The 22,679-nt window shown below is 33.9% G+C and overlaps 1 protein-coding gene across 1 annotated transcript; it reads right to left on the reverse strand.

The window, feature by feature from the left end:
* Nucleotides 1-10,728: 10,728 nt before the first annotated feature.
* On the reverse strand, nt 10,729-11,157 carry LOC139853857 (uncharacterized). The gene has a single exon (XM_071843200.1). It carries the CDS (start codon nt 11,155-11,157, stop codon nt 10,729-10,731), a length of 429 nt encoding a protein of 142 aa, XP_071699301.1.
* Between the last annotated feature and the right edge of the window lie 11,522 nt (nt 11,158-22,679).

The raw sequence follows: 22,679 nt of genomic DNA on the forward strand, positions 1-22,679 counted from the left end.
TGTTCCTCACCATACAAGTTGATTTTATCATCCTACCATAACTTAGCCTCTTCTCGTAGCATGCTAGAACCATACCTCGCCTTCTTCTCGGGAGGACATTCTGAGGTACAGAAAGCTCCCTCGATGTCGGAGATCCAACATGTACTTTTTAAAGGATCTCGCACCCCATTAAACATCGGGGGTTGAGCGTCCTTAAAATTCTTGTAGTGGAAGTCCCGCCTTCCTTCACCTCCTTAACCACGAGGATAAATGTTTCTAGCATCAAGTGCCTCTTCGATAGTGGCCTTCATTCGTTCATTAATTAGATCGGTTATTTACTCATCAACCAAATCTTGGAAGACCTTTCGAACGTTCGCAAGAAAATCCGCTTTTAACTTTTTAAAGACGGCCTCAACCTTGGCCGAAAACTCGGCGTCCTCGCTCGTACTTCCATTATCATTATCGGGACCGTTTCTCGTCTTCATTCTATAAAACGAAATAGGTTAAACCACAAAACAAAAGGACGAATTACATATGTATATACATATATGCCACACTACTCCATCTCGCTCAACAATCGTCGTACATCGCTTGTTTAACACGACTTGCGCCCGTAATAATGGTAGCTAGTCATTACTACGCGAGCACGTCGCATTAACTTGCTAGTACAATGTCTATCTCACTTGATGCTTGCTAAACACAACACAAACAAATAGCGCATGATTAGTTCACATAATCCTATGCACCAACCAATCCCGACCCGACCCAAAGTCCTTCAAGTCCCGCATAACGCGCACACAAAAGTCTAAGTCTAGGCACCTATCTCAAGTCACCTAAATCTCTTAGACCATGCTCTGATACCACTTGTAACAACCCGACTTCATAAACTCAAACGCGTACAAAAAAAAAATTTGGGACTGACCATCTGGACGGCGTCCAGATTTTGGGACGGCGTCCAGCCCTTAAGAATGGGACGGCATCCAAGCAATTGGGACGGCGTCCCAATGAACTGCCAGGGACTGATCACGGGTCCAACTCACGTGAGCGGAAAACCCGCTTCCCGACACTTTTACACGAAAACCTTTTCGCAACATTACACAATATGATAAACTAAGAGGCTTTCATCATCAAATCAAGTTTTACAACATCAGGCCCACATCGCCCATTTTACGAGTTTCGTTCCAAAAATAAAAGTTTCGACCAAATACAAGTTTAATTTCTAAACGACTCTAGAGCATGGTGTTTGGGGTTAAACTACCCAAAGCTTGACCGAACTTCCAAAAGCTAACCCAAAAGCATCCCCTATCAAATCAAGCGGGAGAACTAATCCAACCGAATACCTTTTCCTTTGTCCGCACCCGAGCCTAAAAAGGTAGACAACGAGAGGGAAAGATAACGCTTAGTGAATGCAATAATTATACATACATATATATAACCCATCTATTTGCAATCACAATTTCCGAATACCTCGTACGAACTTGAAACTCAAAATTGCATAACATCATACCCGAAATACTTAACAAGTCGCACATTATCACAAAACCGCATTAGCATATACTCAACACAATATATTTAAACAATATACTAAACAATCAATAATCTCAATATGGTTAACCATAACGCTATGGTGCTACCGACTCGTGGTTCACACCATACGCAATTGAGTCATAATCTTTTATAGTGCTACCGGCTCGTGGTTCACACTTTGTTTTATAGTGCTACCGGCTCGTGGTTCACACTCAATGCTACCGGCTCGTGGTTCACATCTTAGTTTATAGTGCTACCGGCTCATGGTTCACACTTGATCACACACATGTTATGGCACTACCGGTTCGATGGTTCATACCATAACACCCACAAATAAATACGTCATATACACATATGTATAATTACTCCACTCACCTTAATGTCTTCGTGAAAGTTAACCGAACTTGCAAACCTTCAAAGTAACGTACCTATTACATTAGGCACATGATCAATCACACAATCGAATTTGTCAACTAACTCACTCAACATACTAGAGTCGTTTGACTCAAAGTGCAATTCCAACCCAATTGCACCCTTAACCCTAATAATGGGTCAACTTTACCAAAAACCCTAACTCTAGCCATTTATGGTCTTAATATGCATTTAATCACCCGGTTATCTCATTTCCCTACTAGCAAGTCAAACTTAGGTCATCAAAAGACCCGTTTTACCCATTCGAGGTTTCCATACCCATTCGGGTCACCTCATTCCCAAATAACACCCATTTACATATCATTAAAGTGTGTTAGTAGTTAATTAACTAAATTAAGACCCAAGAGCTCAATTATCACATTCAAACCCTAGGTTAGTCATCTATGAGCCTTCATGACCCATATTCACCCAAACCCCCCAAAACACTCACAAATGGGTTTTAAAGTTCATCACTTACACAAACCCTAACTCTTAAACAATTAAAACAAGGAAATTAGATTTAGGGCTTACCACAACTATCAAAACGTAGCTAGTGAGGAGATGAACAACTTTAATACCCGAGCTCTAACCCAAAAAGAGCTTCTTCTTCCTTAAATGGAGCTTTCTCACTCTTGAAACACTCTCTCTCTCTCTCTCTAGAATTGAATGGATGAGGTTTGGTGGTTGAAAGATGGAGTAAATGATACTCCTAAAACTGATCTTGAGCCTTTAAGTCGTCCACAAAGTGAAATTACAAAATTGCCCAACTAAATATCTAAAAAAAACGAAGTTGAGTCTGCCAGCTATTCTGGACGGCGTCCAGGAAGTTGGACGGTGTCCAGTCCATTGATCTGGGACGGCGTCCCGCACTTTGGACGGCGTTCTACCTGTCTAAGAAAACCGGATCTTACAGGGAAGATGTACAAAGATCTCAAGAAACATTTTTGGTGGCCAGGTATGAAAGCCGATGTTGCTAAATACGTAGGGGAATGTTTGACGTGTTCTAAGGTCAAAGTGGAGCATCAGAAACCATCAGGTCTACTTCAATAACCCGAAATCCAGGAATGGAAATGGGAAAACATTACCATAGATTTCATCACTAAATTGCCAAGGACTGCAAGTGGTTTTGATACTATTTGGGTAATAGTTGATCGTCTCACCAAATCAGCACACTTCCTGCCAATAATAGAAGATGACAAGATGGAGAAGTTAGCATGACTGTATTTGAAGGAAGTCGTCTCCAGACATGAAATACCAATCTCTATTATCTCTGATAGGGATGGCAGATTTATTTCAAGATTCTGGCAGACATTACAGCAAGCATTAGGAACTCGTCTAGACATGAGTACTTCATATCATCCACAAACTGATGGGCAGAGCGAAAGGACGATACAAACGCTTGAAGACATGCTACGAGCATGTGTTATTGATTTCGGAAATAGTTGGGATCGACACATTTCGTTAGCAGAATTTTCCTACAACAACAACTACCATTCAAGCATCGAGATGGCACCGTTTGAAGCACTTTATGGTAGAAAGTGCAGGTCTCCAATTTGTTGGAGTGAAGTGGGGGATAGATAGATTACGGGTCCAGAGATAATACAAGAAACTACCGAGAAGATCATCCAAATTCAACAACGGTTAAAAACCGCCCAAAGTCAACAAAAGAGCTACGCTGACATTAAAAGAAAAGATATAGAATTCGAAATTGGAGAGATGGTCATGCTTAAAGTTGCACCTTGGAAAGGTGTTGTTCGATTTGGTAAATGAGGGAAATTAAATCCAAGGTATATTGGACCATTCAAGATTATTGATCGTGTCGGACCAGTAGCTTACCGACTTGAGTTACCTCAACAACTCGCGGCTGTATATAACCCTTTCCACGTCTCGAATTTGAAGAAATGTTTTGCTAAAGAAGATCTCACTATTCCATTAGACGAAATCCAAATCAACGAAAAACTTCAATTCATCGAAGAACCCGTTAAAATAATGGATCATGAGGTTAAAAGACTTAAGCAAAACAAGATACCAATTGTTAAGGTTCGATGGAATGCTCGTAGAGGACCTGAGTTCACCTGGGAATGAGAAGATCAGATGAAGAAGAAGTACCCGCACTTATTTCCAGAAGATAAGTCAACACCTCCAACTTCTTAAAATTTCGGGACGAAATTTATTTAACGGGTAGGTACTGTAGTGACCCGAACTTTTCCATGTTTATATATATTGAATGAAATTTTTATTTACATGATTAAGTGTTTTCAACATGTTAAGTAATCAAACTTGTTAAGACTTGATTAATTGAAATAGGTTTCATATAGACAATTGACCACCCAAGTTAACCGGTGATTCACGAACGTTAAAACTTGTAAAAACTATATGATGACATATATATATGGATATATATATATATATAGTTAACATGATATTATGATAAGTAAATATATCATTAAGTATATTAACAATGAACTACATATGTAAAAACAAGACTACTAACTTAAGGATTTCGAAACGAGGCATATATGTAACGATTATCGTTGTAACAACATTTAAATGTATATATATCATATTAAGATATATTAATACATCATAATATCATGATAATGTAATAATTTAACATCTCATTAGATATAATAAACAATGGGTTAACAACATATAACAAGATCGTTAACTTAAAGGTTTCAAATCAACATTTACATGTAACGACTAACGATGACTTAACGACTCAGTTAAAATGTATATACATGTAGTGTTTTAATATGTATTCATACACTTTTGAAAGACTTCAAGACACTTATCAAAGTACTTCTACTTAACAAAAATGCTTACGATTACATCCTCATTCATTTTCATCAACAATTCTACTCGTATGCACTCGTATTTGTACTCGTACAATACACAGCTTCTGAATGTATGTACTATTGGTATATACACTCCAATGATCAGCTCTTAGTAGCCCATGTGAGTCACCTAACCATGTGGGAACCATCATTTAACATCTAGCATGAAATATCTCACAAAATTACAAACTAATGGAGCCTATATGGAACCCCTCATTTCATGTGAACTAGAGGAACCACAAACACATTTCCATTTCAATTTTCTTGAATCAAATTACTCTCTCTCAAGTGTTCTTCCTTTGTTCTAAGTGTTCTTCATCATATTCAACAAAATCTAGCTTAATCTAGTTCATAAATCCATACATAAACCAAGTTATAAAACAACTACTCAAGAACACACCAACAACACTTCCAAGTTTGCTAACTTACTTCCAATCTTGCAAATCCACTTTGAGTGATCATCCAACCCCAAGAAATCTTTCTTATTTACAGTAAGATATCTTTCTAATATAAAGTAATACTCATATTCAAACTTTGATTCAATTTCTATAACTTTAACAATCTTATTTCGAGTTGAAATCTTACTTGAACTTGTTTTCGTGTCATGATTTTGCTTCAAGAACTTTCAAGCCATCCAAGGATCCTTTGAAGCTAGATCTATTTTTCTCATTTCCAGTAGGTTTATCCACAAAACCTGAGGTAGTAATGATATTCATAACATCATTCAATTCATATATATAAAACTACCTTATTCGAAGGTTTAAACTTGTAATCACTAGAACATAGTTTAGTTAATTCTAAACTTGTTCGCAAACAAAAGTTAATCCTTCTAGCTTGACTTTTAAAATAAACTAAGCACATGTTCTATATCTATATGATATGCTAACCTAATGATTTAAAACCTGAAAATACGAAAAACACCGTAAAACCGGATATACGCCGTCGTAGTAACACCGCGGGCTGTTTTGGGTTAGTTAATTAAAAACTATGATAAACTTTGATTTAAAAGTTGTTCTTCTGGGAAAATGATTTTTCTTATGAACATGAAACTATATCCAAAAATAATGGTTAAACTCAAAGTGAAAGTATGTTTTCCAAAATGGTCATCTAGACGTCGTTCTTTCGACTGAAATGACTACCTTTAAAAAAATGACTTGTAACATGTATTTATGACTATAAACTTATACTTTTTCTGTTTAGATTCATAAACTTAAGTTCAATATGAAACCATAGCAACTTGAATCACTCAAAACGGATTTAAAACGAAGAAGTTATGGGTAAATCAAGATTGGATAATTTTGCTTGTTGTAGCTACGTGAATATTGGTAACAAATCTATATTAATCATATCCTAGCTAACTCATATTGTATTATACATGTATTCTAATATATTATGTAATCTTGGGATACCATAGACACGAATACAATGTTTTGACATATCATATCGACCCATCTATATATATGTTTCGGAACAACCAAAGACACTCTATATGCAGTAATGTTGGAGTTAGCTATACAGGGTTGAGGTTGATTCCAAAATATTATATATACTTTGAGTTGTGATCTAGCCTGAGGCTTGTATACATGAGGTCGTGGATTGATTCGAGATAATATATATTGCTTTATTTCTGTACATCTAACTGTGGACAACTAGTTGTAGGTTACTAACGAGGATAGCTGACTTAATAAACTTAAAACATTAAAACGTATTAAAAATATTGTAAATATATTTTGAACATACTTTGATATATATGTACATATTTGTTATAGGTTCGTGAATCGACCAGTGGCCAAGTCTTACTTCCCGACGAAGTAAAAATCTGTGAAAGTGAGTTATAGTCCCACTTTTAAAATCTAATATTTTTGGGATGAGAATACATGCAGTTTTATAAATGTTTTACAAAATAGATACAAGTACGTGAAACTACATTTTATGGTTGAATGATCGAAATCGAATATGCCCCTTTTAGCTTGGTAGCCTAAGAATTAGGGAACTAGCCCTAAATTGACGCGAATCCTAAAGATAGATCTATCGGGCCCAACAAGCCCCATTCTGGAATTTGAAATGCTTTAGTACTTCGAAATTATCATGTCCGATGGGTGTCCCGGAATGATGGGGATATTCTTTAAACCAGGTGTTCACCATATGAATAATTTTTATCTCTATGTATGTGATGTATATTAAAATATGAAATCTTGTGGTCTATTATTACGATTTGATAAATATATAAGTTAAACCTATAACTCACCAATATTTTTTGTTGACGTTTAAAGCATGTTATTTCTCAGGTGATTATTAAGAGCTTCCGCTGTTGCATGCTAAAATATGGACAAGATTTGGTGTCAGCATGTTGTATAATATTGTTTAAACTGCATTCGAGATTTACTTTGTTGTAACATATTAATATTGTAAACCAATATGTATTGGTAGTGTGTAAGTGTAATATTTTTAGATTATCATTTCTGGATAATCTAGATGGAGTCCTTTTAACCTTGTCGATAAAATAAAGGTTATGGTTTGTTTTAAAAATGAATGCAGTCTTTAAAAAAAACGTCTCATATAGAGGTCAAAACCTCGCAACGAAATCAATTAATATGGAACGTTTATAATCAATATGAACGGGACATTTCAACATCACTCCATAGAACTAAGTTCGTGTGATCGTGAAGTTTTAAAATGAATAAAGTGTAACGACGTCTCTAACGTGACTCGTATTGTATCGAAAGAATTAGTGCAACTCTGAAGAAGCGTTTCCGGAGGGAAGTGTATAAATGATTGTTCACGTCAATGCGGTTCAAGTCAAACAATAATGTCTTTAGGTACGAAAAGAGTAACGAATTATGATAACGAGTAGTACACAACCGTAGTGATAATTAGTGACGACGATACTCACCAATAGTAGTGGTAGTAGTGATGAACAGTGATAGATGGTGAGGAGCACTAGTGTAATATCAGTAGTGAGTAGTGACCGTAATAGTCGTGAAAGTTTTACCACACTTGAGAATAGTAAGCTGGGATGATAGTGAACAACGATCTGGGAGACAGAGTTCCCGAAGTAGGGTGACTAATGAAGTCGTCGTCATCCTTACGCGTATGAATCTTGAATTTACGTGTGTTACCAGAAAGTGGCAGAGTATGAGTTCGTATGATGGAAATTTGGTACCATTAAGAAGTTCACCTAAAAAAGATCCAAGTATATATGCACAAGTAGTCAAGTAAATGCTATCTATAGTAAATGTAAATCAGGATGCAATGGCTAACTATCCGGTTGTAGTCTAGATTCACTAATGCGTCCTAACGACTCTGTCAGACACGCTATTGCATATCCTAGTTCTCTACAACCAACGCTCTGATACCATCTGTAACGACCCGGCAAAAACATCATTGACGGCGTCGTTAACTTAGGTCCCGTTACGTGGTCATAGTCCCTAAATGAGACTCGTTTGACCAAAATTATGTCGCATTCATTTGAAATGTATACGACTTACAGAGTTTAGTTTACCAAACGGTTCAACAACAAGTTTAAGTTTAAAAAAAGTAATAAATTAGAATGGAAATAACTTGCGACATAATTAGTTGAAAATCACGGTTGCCATAAATAGCGTAAGTAGGTATGCTTTATGTTTAAATCCAAAGGTGCTATTCCTAGCATATGCATTCATGGTTGACCCCAAGCAAGTGATTAAAGTGTACGGAAGCATGTATCAAGTAGCCAATCAAGAACCTGAGAAACATATAGAAAACTGTCAATGAAAAACGTTGGTGAAATCATAGGTGTATTTGTAAACGTTGTTTTTAAACCACAAGATTTTGTATTTCCATAAAGTTGATTATCCAAATCATTTGCATTCCAAAAGTTGTTATTGTTCGCGAGCACCCAATTATCAAGACTTAACTGTACACGAACCCCATTAACATAGTGTTAGAACCTACACTTATACCCGAAAATACATTTCATCCTCCAACGGTCGCACCGTCCGAATGAGGGTTTGTTAAACCCGTATGGCCACACAACATAAGTTCACAATTACACCCTACAAGTGTAACTAATGATAATTGAATTGAGGCTTTTTGTTCTAACTCGCACGTGGAATGTTTGTTTTCGTACTTGTGTTCAAAGCATAAAAGTAAGTAGTATAAAATATATATGTTTCTCATCCCATGATTTAAAAGAGTAAAAGTTATTGAAAAGATGAGACTATGATCTCACCGTAGTTGCACGCCAAAGTAATTAAAATTAAACGTTGTGCAAATAAAAGTTGTTTAGTCTTGACCTAAACAAATAAGTTGTATCAATTACCGGTTACGACACAAGGTCAGGCGAAATGTGTTCAATTAGTCCTATGGCTCGTTATGACTCGATTAAATAGCATGTGAGTCACGTTGTCAAGTTTTATGCAAGATACAAGTACACGAGAGAGGTTATAACGATTAAACAAGGTATTTGTTAAGTTTGAGTAAAAGTCAACTTTGGTCAAAGTCAAAGTCAACGAAAAAGTCAACACGTTCGGGTCGGGTCACGGATAATTTTTCTAAGTTATGTAATCATATATGAGCATGTTAGAACAAGTTACATGTTAATCGGAGGTGCGTAGCATAGTTAGAATTTAACGAAAATGAGACTTTTTGGACAGCAGGCAAATGGCGCGCCGCTCAGATTCGTGGCGCGCCGCTCCGTTTCAAGGCAAAGTCTCGGTGCCACTTTGTAGGCATTTGGCGCTCCGCTCAGGAATCGGCGTGCCGCTCCGTATGCCTGACGGAAATTTTGGGTTGTTTTCAAGTGTTCAACTCGAACCAAACTTCATTCAAACACAATTTATGAACCGTAAACACTCAAAACACGTATCTTATATCGTTGGAAAGGTAATTTAACGAGGAATAAAAATGAACACATTTCATCAATGAAATCCTTCATTAATAACAACGAAAACCTCATCGAATGATCATTATTTAACGTTTCAAGCTCAAAAATGCAAATGGTGATTCGGGAATCCAATTTACACATACGATATGCCGTTTAGAAGGTAATTACACATACATTGAAACTAAACACTTATTAACAACATTTAATAGCATTCAATGCATCAAAGATTCATTTTAAAGTTCATCAAACCCTAACCAAGAATCATGAATTAATTAATCATGTTAATGAAGTTTTTTCAAGTCAACCTACATACCAAAACGATGCTAATGATGCTAGTAACACTTTTAATACATGCACTTTAACATTTTAATCAACATTTAATCAACCAAAAACAAAGATTAAACTAACCCATTTTTCATATTCAAGCTAGTTACTCATACAAGCCAATCAAGCAATCAAATTACATATACATCAACCTAATGAGCCATAGACACTAATTAACACCATTTCAAGTTTATAAATCGAATTAGAGAAATCTAGAGTTTTTAGAAACCTTACCCCAAGTAGTGAAATTAGTATCTAGTTGTAGAGGAAGATGCAAGGATTCCAAAAGTATAATTTGTTTTGATGTTAGCTTCTTGATTTGGATTTAGATGATGAATTTGTGATGAAGATGAAAAGGATGCAAGTTTGGAAGTATCAAATGAGAGAAAAGTGGAAAAGAAAAAGAAAATGGAATGAATGGTGGGGAGGAGAGTTTGACCATTTGACCTAGTTGTCACTTTGGTCATTTGGCAAAGTTAGTCCCTCGAGTTTAAATGCGGGTGCGTGAATTAACCGAACGAATTATTTTAAATACGCTAGAGTAAACGAGAGATGTTATAATTAAATAACAGGAATATTAAGAACGTTAGTTAATGGAAGATACGGATTTATATAACGAAAGATATTATCTAAAAAAAGACGGGCGTTAAAATAAATTAACGGAAAAAGGCGGGTTATTACAGAATATATTAAAATCACAAATTACATCCCAGGGCAAGGTATAACCTAACCCAAATGACAATACAAAACAGATCCAATACAAACCAACATACAAAATCTACTAACCTATACCAACTGCAGACTATGATCAACCACCTTCAAATCACGTAAAGCAGCCACCAGATCCACATTTTTGCTCTTCTTAACCTTCAAACTTGACAATTTGATCCAGATAAATTCCATAACCTTCTGACACACCTCATTCACATATTGTTTATTCATAAACTTTCTCTTACTTCTTTCCATCCAAATAAAGTATAAAGCAGCAGCAACAACTTTATTCAAAACATTTCTTATATCCTTCAAAGCAGGGTATCTTGCCAAATCATCAACAAAACAATACAAATCATTTTGCAACCCTTTATACACCAACATCTTTTTTGTATTCTTCCACACTTTGCTTGAGAATTCACATTGAAAAAACGAATGTGAATGAGAATCCTCCTGTTTACCGCATAGACTACATTTGAAATCTTCATTAGGGTACCATCTCATTAACCTATCTTGAGTAGATAGTCTCTTTTGAATAGCTAACCAACCGATAAAGGCATTTTTTGGAGTGAATTATGGGAACCATATTAGGTTCATTTCTCCTAACATCCTTCCATACTTGGCTTGTTGAGTAATTTTTCAGCTTATTATGACCAGTAAGCCACAAGTGGACACCATTATTATCTTTATACACATGTGGCTTCATCACATCTTTTAATCTCAGTAGTCGTCTCCAACCCCAACTATCAGTAGATTCATGCTCAATATCCCAGAATTCTCTTCCTTTTAATTTCACCACATTAATCCATTGCCACCAAATGGACTCTTTTTTGACAAATTATCTTCCAAACTTGTTTCATTAGAAGGACATCATTCCATTCCCTTAGGGGTCTTAACCCTAGACCACCATGTGTCTTAGGTCTACAAATAATCTTCCATGCCACTTTAGCTTTACCTCTACAATCCTGTTTCCCATCAAGAATTCTTAAGCAGCTTATCAATATCATTGATTGTTGATCAAGCATAAAATGGTCCAAGGGATTCAGTTCATGCAATATCAACAAATAAGGGGGTTTACGGGTTTTTTGAGTTTAACTCTCCGGTCCGAAGTACCGTGAATAACCCTCATACGAGATGATGATCTCAGAAAGGATGGTTAAACGTAACCCACCATCATTTGGGTTAACCGGAGTTGATGGCCCAAGGGCGATGTTAGGATTTATGTTGCGCATAAGCTACCTGAAATAGCAGCGTGTTTGAGAGAGCTATTCTGGTCACGCAGGTTAGCTGGAGCGATTGATATGATCGAGAGTGTTTTGTTGGTGAAATGGAATGTATTTCTAGAAGTTGTTGTGTGCTTCTTACCCAAGTTACCTCTATTTATACATGTGAATTTTTTTCCCTTAGTGCCACGTGATGTAATGACCCGATTTTTTCGACTTTTAATTATATTTATTACTTTCACAAAACTGCGTATTTGTGCGTACTGATTTAGATAATATTCTGGGATCATTATTTATGTTAATTACTTTCGAAATTCCTTACAACATGTTTTTAAGTACTTAGTTACTTAACATGATCCTTGAATGCATTTACGACCGTTAGTGTCACTTATCATTTAAAACGAACTATGTACTTGGTACACGTTAAACTTTTGTCATAATTGGAATATTATGACTACGTAACTTAATTGTTATTTATTAATGACAATTACTTGGCTTTATGGTTCTTTAATCATGCTTAGTGCTTACTAATGCTTACTAGTTACCTTAATGGACTTAACACCTTAATGGACTTTTATGGCCCAACCTACTCAACTTAATGGACCACTTAATGGGTTAATTAGCCCATGTAATTAATAATTAGCCCATGTAATTAATGAGACAAGTATCATGCATGCTTGTGTACTAATACTTGCATTATGTCTCAAACCACCCAACAAACCAACACCACTTTATACCACCACCATGGACCACACCATGCCACACCACATGAGGCCAAAATGGTCCCCCCTTGCTCCCAAACCGTCGGCCAACCATCACCACCTCACCATCACTTTATTTTTTTTAAAACCTCATTTCATTTTCATTTCATTCCATTCAAACACACACACATTTTCTCTCAAATCTCTCTCTAGTTTTCTCTCAAATATTTGAAGAACTTGTAAATGTTCTTGATCTTCTTTTCTTCTTTTTCTTCATCATTTTCGTGAATCATCATCAACATAATTCAAGATTCATGTTTTGTAACTTGAATCATTATATATCTTGTGACTTTAAACTTTAATTTGAAGAAAGTGAAAGAACATGGAGGATTAAAGCTTTTTAGCTTTTAATCTTCTTTACTTATGTTAGATCTAAGTTCCATAACTTAAGATCTCTTTAATTATGTTAAAAGATCAAAACTCATGTTTATGATCTTCATGAAACTTGTAGATCCAACTATTTACTTTATGGATCTTCAAGAAAGTTTGAAATGCAAGCTTTCTAGCTTGAGGTTTCTACCAAAAGTTAGTGAAGATCAAAAGTTTACTAACTTATGATCTTCTTTAGTTTGTTGTAGCTTAGATTTGTGACTTGTGTTTGCATGAAACAAAAGATACAAGCTTACTAGCTTGAGATCTCATAATTATTGTTAGGAAATCCAAGCTCTCTAGCTTAGGGTTTCATTTTTGTGTTTGATCTAAGTTGTGTAACTTATGATCTTCTACTTTGTTTAAACAAAAGTTCATTTGATTATGTTCATCTTACTTTACAAGATCTAAGTTTCATAACTTATGGTTGTGTAAAAGTTGAAAGTCTAAGTGTTATGACTTAGATTTTCACCAAGAACATGAGATCTAGAATTTGTAGTCTAAGGTCTTTAATATTTAGCTAAGATCTAAGTTCTATAGCTTAAGGTCTTGCTTATTTAGTCTGATTCAAAGTTTATAGCTTAATAGAACTTGTGATTGTGTTGAAACTAGAAAATTGATGTAACTTTGGTTCATCATCTTGCTCAAACTCTTACATGAGTTATATTTTGTTTCCTAGTCTTAACTTTGTGTGTTGATGGTTAAACCTTGGTTAAAGTGATGCTAAAACATCAAGATTTGTACACTTGGGGCTTATACGCATCAAGGATGAGAACCGTGATGAGCATCAAACACTAAGAATCCCACCGGAGCACTTGTTTTCTGTTTTTCAAGGTCTGATCAAGCTCTTGGGCTTCTGGAAAAGTTGATTTCCAGATAGTTCAGTTCGATTAGATGACTTTTTGTTTAGGCCTCTCCTAAATCCGATATACAGTTTAGGATTTATAGCCTTCCGAAAGTCACTACGCCCTTGTAACGTTGTGCTGAAAATTCTGACCTACTAGCACTTAAACCGTCCCCACGGTCAAACGAAGATGATTTAGGTTCTGAAAATTGGTCAGCGGTTAGAGGACTCATATACGGATCCTTGACCACTGGTCTCACGTCATTTCAGTTTGTATAGAGGTCGTAGCAGCTGAACGAAGTCAGCCTTTGTTTCGATCTCTATTCTTGTTGAAAACTTACTTTACTTTTTGCGTATGATGTTGATGATGATGACACTTAAGACTTAACTTATTTACTTTTAAACCTTTTGGGACGATTTACTGACTTAGTAACCTTTGACTTAGGTTGAGGACCTTTCGGACCGACTTACTTGCTTACTTATTCGTATCGACTTTACCGCACATTCACTGTGAGTTATAGCTCCCTTTTTACTACAACTATTTTTGGGACTGAGAATGCATGCGCTTTTTATGTTTTACTTACTAGGCATGAGTACTTAAACTTTTTATATGTGTGGGTTATATAACGACATAAACTTTCCCCTTAGCTCGGTAACGTTTAGTCATTGATTTTTGAACCGGTGAACGCGAATCTTAGATATGGATCCATAGGGTTTGACATCCCCACTCGGGCTAGTCGCGCTAGCATTTAACGGGTGTTTAATACTTCGAGAACATACGCACTCGCCAAGTGTACTTTTATGGGGTGATATATTATTTTTACGTTAAGTTAGTTACCGGGTGCCCACGGATAAGCATATACTTTATCATACTTTTTTGATTTATTGATTTGAAGTACTGATTTGAAATGCTGCTTGAAGCACGGAAATCTCGTGGTCTACATTACATTACTGATTACAAACAAACTATAGCTCACCAACATTCATGTTGACATTTTAAGCATGTATTTCTCAGGTGCTTAGACGTTGCTGTTAGACTTGCTGTTATAGTCTTGATGTCATAGACTTGCTGTTACAGACTCGCTGTGTTAGACTTCTGCTGCATTGTTTAGAGATGTCTTAATCATGGAACTTTTACTTGCATTCACAACTTATGCTACATTTGAACAATGACTTTGTAATGACCTTTGTGTCACGTACTAATGCTTTCTATTCATAGAAGCACGTTATCCTTGTAAAACATTTGACGTTGATAAAGACGCCACTTTTTGTAAAACATTTGACGTTGGTAAAGACGTCATCTTTTGTAAAACATTTGACGTTGGTAAAACGTCACCTTTTCAAGAATGCAAAACTTATTTTGAAACAGCATGTAGTATTATACCGTGTAATGGACCTGTTGTTGATGATCCGTACACATTGATTTTGTACGGGGCATCACATTTGGTATCAGAGCATTGGTTGTAGGGAATTAGGTTACATTAGTGAGTCTTGACTGAGTCGAGTAGGATTTGCCATTAGGACTAATCTACAATTTGCTCGTTTACTTGTTTCTGCGGACTGCTGCATGCTACTGTATTATATTATTGCATGTTACTGCTTACCACTACTTCATGCTACTGCTTACTTTTATTGCTATGTGAACTTGTTGTAAGCTATTGCTTATTCTCGCTACTGCATGCTACTATCTGCTTTTTGCATGCTACTTCTGCTTAATACTGTTATTATTGCCATACTATGTACTGTTGTAGACGATCTAGGCTACTGTAGTTACTATGCCTGATTACGTTCTTGCTACATGTCTGCTATTTGCTGTACCGACTTGGAGAACTTATCTTTCTTAGTTCATATATTTTTCTAAAACCTTTTCCTACTCGTCTAACCCTAAGGACTAGTATTGTAATCCACCTGTTACTACCATTCCACCGTTCCAGAGATCGAAACATTACTTCACGCAATCTAGGAAGAGTACCCCTCAGATTCCACGCCCGCTAAAGTTGATCCTCGGAGGATGAGACATTTGAGGGCTTGTTGTCACAACCCGGAAATTTCTGATCAAATTTAAACTTTATCTTTACATTATTCCGACACGATAAGCAAAATTGTTAAGTTGAATCTCAAGAATTTTAAACTGTGTTCATACATTCATTTAACCTCAACCAAATTCTGACGATTCACGAACCATTAATTAAATGGATAAATATATATATATATATATATATATATATATATATATATATATATATATATATATATATATATATATATGTATATGTGTGTGTGTGTGTGTGTATTATAACCTGAAATGTTAAAAAATATTTAAATGTATAATACTTTACATGAACATATTTGTTTGATATATTTATCGATGGAATTATAAGATAATATCAAATGATTGAGTTATCGGACACATTGTGATATGATTACGAGTCTCTGTTGAGAGGCCCACTCTGATTTAGGAAACCTTTTCTTTTTAACGGTATTCGGAAATAATGGTAAAGTGATCTTCGAGTAAGGACAAAGTGTCAAGTAGCGATAGCTAGATAGATTGGTGGAAATTCCTGTTGATTTGCAATACATGCCTTATAATAATTTACCTCATGACTTTTGATAAGATAAATTATTTAACTTTTATATTATTAGGGAATATAGATTGTGACGTCCTCCAGATAGGGTCTGGAAGAAAACGTCACTAATATCAAATAAACCAACATATTATAATATACGAGAACAATACTAAATGATGAAAACAAACTTTTTTGAGTACGCAGCGGAAAATGAAATGTCGTTACAATAATGGAAATTACAATAAAGTAATTTTTTCAAATGCAAGAATAATAAATGCGATATTTCTTGATCCTAAATCCAAGTAGCATCACCTAAGCAGTAAGTAAGTAAGCTTGATCAATCGGCATCAGAGACAAAATATGCTAAAGTGTCAATCAAAAAGGTTGAGTGAAGTTCATAGGTTTAACAAAAATGTTTGACTGTTGTTTTAGACCACAAGATTTAGTTTATAAAGTTGATCTCGCAGGGATCAAAAAGTTATGCCAATTCGTGATATTTAGACTAAACGTTCAAAGTTTGCCCCAATGACAAGTTGTGTCTATACTTTTCGGTTTAATTTCATTATTAAGTAATACAATGACTTGGTCAAATGTATCAGGAACGTTACTCCCGATAGGCCTACCCCCAATAATTAAGAATGCATTTAACGAGCAATTAAAAATATCACTGTAGGGACTTAGTCGGACATAGCCGGGTATATCATAGTTTAACAGTTGGTACTTGTGTCTAAATTGTAAATATTAAAAGTAGCATGTGTCTCACCCCAAGAAGTTAAATATGTTGTGCACAATATAAAGTGGGGCTATGAAATTCACCTTAATAGGAGAAGAGTTTGTTATTCCTTGGAAGAGAAAGATAAGTGAGTTGGATGATTGTGAGCTGAATGTCAACCTAATGACATTAAGAATAGTTTAGATGTTTTGCCCGAGTTAAAGATAAGTTTAAGTATGTATGTACTTAAGTATAGTTCGTTTTGTTAAGTTTCTATTCTTAGTAAGTTTCCATTTTTAGAAAGTTTCCATATTTAGAAAGTTGCCATGTCTAGAAAGTTTTCCACTTTTAGTAAGTTTCCTCTTTTAGTAAGTTTCCATGTTTAGATAGTTTCCACGTTTAGAAAGTTTCCATTTATAGTAAGTTAGTGTTGAACACTAGTGAGTTGTCCTTAATAAGTCTACCACTTATGTGACGATCGCTCCAAATCTATATGGACGAATACGTCATTCATCGATTTCATTGCGAGGTATTTGACCTCTATATGATACGTTTTGTAAACATTGCATTCTTTTGAAAAGGCACACCATAAATGAATATTTAAATCAAAGGTTTTCGACATCTGATGATTTTCACATATAGACAATCACCGTAAATAATAGTTTACAATAGTATTTCCGTTGACAATGCAGTCAAAATAAGATACATGGTGATGATTTGGTGAATGCAACGTTTCCTTGAAAAATATGCCATGTAAGACTCCATGCACATAGCTTGTCTAACATATAAGCAAACAGTGGAAGACTTCTAGGGAACCTGAGAATAAACATGCTAACAAGTGTCAACACAAAGGTTGGTGAGTTCATAGTTTTAATGTTTTGCATAATCTGTACATAAAGGTGGATCACAAGATTTCAGTTGTTTCATCCAGAAACGTTTATCAAAATATTCTACAAGATTGAGCACCCTGGTAACTAAGCTTTAACGTTATAATAAGTACCCCTGTTTTAACATACATGCAACCAACATGTACAATACACGCAAACTAACGTGTACTAAACTCAAATAGCATACGTCTATTTTATAGTTCAGGCTAGGGTTTCTATACCTGGAACAGACGGGGATGTCAAGCCCTATGGATCCATATATAACTACTCGCACCCACCAGTTCTTATAACTGGCAGTTACTAGTTACCAAAGCTAAGGGATTTTCGGTGCAAACTCAGTATAGAATTTAGTATGTACTTGTGTCCATTGTATTTAAAATAAAGTGCATGTATTCTCAGCTCAAAAATATAGATTGCAAAAGCATTTAAAAAGGGAGCAAATAAAACTCACCTTAGCAGCACATAAAGTCGTTCACCGAAATGTGACCGAAACTCGGAATACCAAATAACCGTAGATCTCAACCTAGAGAACATATGTTGGTCAATAAATGTCTATCAAGCTAGGTCAGGTCATAGTGTATCACAATCCTAATGCTCGAGATCGACATACAAAAGTTATCAAAAGTCATTTCAAAAAGTCAATTTGACTCAATACTATAGTTGAATGATCATGTCAATCGAAACATTTTAACATTTCACATAGTTTCCCAATTCTTGTAAAATTAAACTATAGTTTTTATAATATGATAAAACAATCAGTTTTGACAATTGCTCAACAAGACGAGACGTGCCTTATATAAAAATTCACTTACTCGATTAGTAATATTTGAAAATTCAATTTATCAATCTTATAAACAAGTTGCTTAAATATCAATTGCAGATTCAAAAGCAATTTCAATTAATGTTAATCATAATTCAGTTGACCATATCTTTAAATTCGTTCATCGAAATTACGCGATTTCTAAATGAAAAGTTATTGATTTTTCGCCAGCTTTTCAAAAACATGCATATCATAAACCTTTTATCAGTAATATATGTATTTAATTCGTGATTCATCATAAACTGTTTAATGACGAAATTTAGCATACAAGCATGCATAAACATATATACTCGAGCACTACCCATGGATACACTATTAATATATAAAAGATAAGATATGAATGCTCACGTATCAATATTGTAATTCAATATTGCAGGAAAGTACGTAGACGCAACAGAGATGATAAACACTAGGTTTGACTTGTAAATAATACCCGCGAACATTACCCATAACCTCCATAATTATAATCCATAGTTTCCTTAGCTCTATCCCGCTTGAAAACCCATATTGAAAGTAACACGCTCATGACTTCGTCATAGTATTTTATATATATATATAATACTAATAATATTAATACCAATACTACTAATAATATTAGGATTAATAATAATGATGATAATAATAATAATTATAATAATAATAATAATAATAATAATAATAATAATAATAATAATAATAATAATAATAATAATAATATAAATATATTAAAGAGACAGAGAGATTGAGAGATAGATTGTTGAGTGAATTCGTCCGAAAAACTGATCGAGCTTTATAGAAGTTTTGTGACCCTGACTGCCATGCGATCGCATGGCTTTAGGGTGCTTCCCATGCGATCGCATGGGCTAGCTGTCCTGCACTCGTCATTTTAACTTCTAGTTTGTCGACATGTTTTTATAATATAAATATAATATATTTAATTTATATAATTAATTATATATTATATTAAATTCACGTTCATAGTTGATTTGTAATTTTTGGTCCGTTGACTCGTATGTTGTCACTCGACTTATGTCCCGGTTCCAGTTTCTCGAATGCATTTTCGTACGCTTAGAAAACTAGTACTTTTCGTTACATGACGTGTACCTTTATCAAAAATTAAACTTAATCATTGATAAACTATGTCACTCGAAGTGTAGCTTTAATCAATTAAGTGTTTTGGTTATTTGCTTCTATAAATCATCGTCTCGTAGTATATACATATACATATATACATTTTCATTTTGAAATAGTGTTTTGGTTTTTTTTTACTGTAGCAAATAGTGGTTTTCGAAAACACTATAGCTTTTCGGGTACTGTAGCAATTCGAAAATACTGTAGCAAATTAGTGTTTTACTGGTTCATCTTAAACGTTTTAGTTAACTTATCTAAATATCAATCGAATCAATAATCTAATGTTACTATCGTTTACTAAATAACTTGAAATCATATATATATATATATATATATATATATATATATATATATATATATATATATATATATATGCACATTAAGTTTTATATATATATTGTTCGTGAATCTTCGTGAACAGTCAAAGAATAATTGATTACATGAATATAGTTCCAAAACTTTGAGACTCAACATTACAGACTTTGCTTATCGTGTCGAAAACATTAAATCATTTAAAGATAAAGTTTAAATTTGGTCAGAAATTTTTGGGTCGTCACAACTTATTAAGTGTGAAAGTAACTAAGTGTTTGATTACTATAGTCAGGTTAATATTGTGCACCATACCCAAACATCCATGCCACCGCCGAGTCACTAGAATGACCAATTGTTACCGGTTGGCCCAGGGTTTCTCGACCAAAATCTAAGTTTGGCATTCAAAATTCACAAGCGTCCCATCGTGGTACCAAGGATCACCCTAGGCCTTAAGCAGCGTCGACGTTCAAGTAATTTCAAGCTAACGTGAATGACTATGGTAATTATATGTATTATAATATAAGTAGTATATTATAAGTGTTAGTAGTAGTATAAGTATATAAGCGTTAGTATTATATAGTAGAAATAGTAGTATTAGGGTTTAATAATAAATAAATGATTAGGGTTTAAGGAGTAAGTAGTAGTATTAATTAATTAGGTTTAATTAACTAAAGTAGTACTAATGATTAGGGTTTATTAAATTAAGGTTTAATAAATTAGGGTTAGGTTTAATTAGGGTTTAGGTATAATATATATATATATATATATATATATATATATATATATATATATATATATATATATATATATATATATATATATATATATATATATATATATATATATATATATATATATATATATATATAGGCGTGTATATATTTATATATATATATATATATATATATATATATATTTTTATAGTAAATATATGTATATGTGGTATGTATATCTTGTTTCCATTTTTAAACCATTAACAAATCTTGATCAAATCTTCTAGGGTTTAAAGATCAAACAAATTTTTTTTTTTTTTTATATTTTCGTATATGTATATGCATATATATATTTTATTTTATTTTTACATGAACAATATGGATATGATTATGAATAAGATCAAGAACATGAATATGATTATGAACATAAACATGAATTAACAAGATAGAATTTAAAAGTTTGGATCTAGGGTTTTACCTTGATGAATGATGATGAAGATTAACAAGAAAAAGATGAAGAAAACTTGAAGATGAAGATCAAACACTTGAATATTGATGAACACACTTGAAGATCTTGATGCACACGAAGAACGCGATGAAGATCACTTGAAGATTGCTTGAAGATCACTTGAAGATGGTGGTGGTGTGGTGGTGATGTTCTTGGTCGAAAATCCAAGAGAGGGGGAGAGACTTTGTGTTTTTGAGAGAGAAGATTGTAAGAATGATTTGGCACAAAATTTGCATTAGCTTAGGTCCCTATTTATAGATGCATATGGAATGATCTAGGATTAGGTTTAGGTTAAGTTTTGCTTAGAGAACAAGTTAGGTTAAATGAGGAGGTGGAGGAGGCTAAGTGGGCCGAAATTTTGAGGGGTAAGAAGGTCATTTTACCCTTTTTTATTGATAAAATCGGCTAGGGTTTTTAGGGTTAGGGTTGGAACTTTTCACTTTAGTCCTTGATCTTTAGATTAGCGTAAATGGTTCCTCAAGTATCCAAGTTTAATTATTTAAGTGTACAAGGTTATTTATTTTGTTCCCGAAAGTTTATTAGCTCATTATATATATATTTTTTTATTAACTTGTCAATTATTGCACAAAGTTAATTAATATATTTTATAATTCTTAATACTTAACAATTATTGAGTAAAGTTTAATCGTTAAGTTTTAATTATATAGTTTCAAACTTATATTTTGAGAGAAATATATATATATATATATATATATATATATATATATATATATATATATATATATATATATATATATATATATACCTTACAATGTAATGAGATAAAATAATAATGTAGTCATTAAACAATTTGATTTAAGATAATACTTTTATATAACGAGACGTCGATTGTAGAAGAAAATGACTATAACACTCAAAAATATAAGTTATATTTTGAATGATATAGTTTATCGATGATTTAAGCCTAGTTATTTATAAAGGTATTTATCGCGCAACATAGAGTGCTAGTTTTCTTAGCGAACGAAAACACTTTTGAAAAACCAGAACCGAGACCTTAGTCGAGCACTAATGTATAAAGTATTGGAACTAATTTTACAAGTTAACTATGCACGTAAATATAATATAATATATAATTAATTATATAAATTAAATATAATATATATAATGATAATAAAACTGTCGGCAGCGTAAAACAAAACATAATGTGCTGGTATCTGCTGTCCATGCGATCGCATGGAA

This window comes from Rutidosis leptorrhynchoides, chromosome 6, assembly GCF_046630445.1.
Source record: "Rutidosis leptorrhynchoides isolate AG116_Rl617_1_P2 chromosome 6, CSIRO_AGI_Rlap_v1, whole genome shotgun sequence".
Lineage (NCBI taxonomy): Eukaryota > Viridiplantae > Streptophyta > Magnoliopsida > Asterales > Asteraceae > Rutidosis > Rutidosis leptorrhynchoides.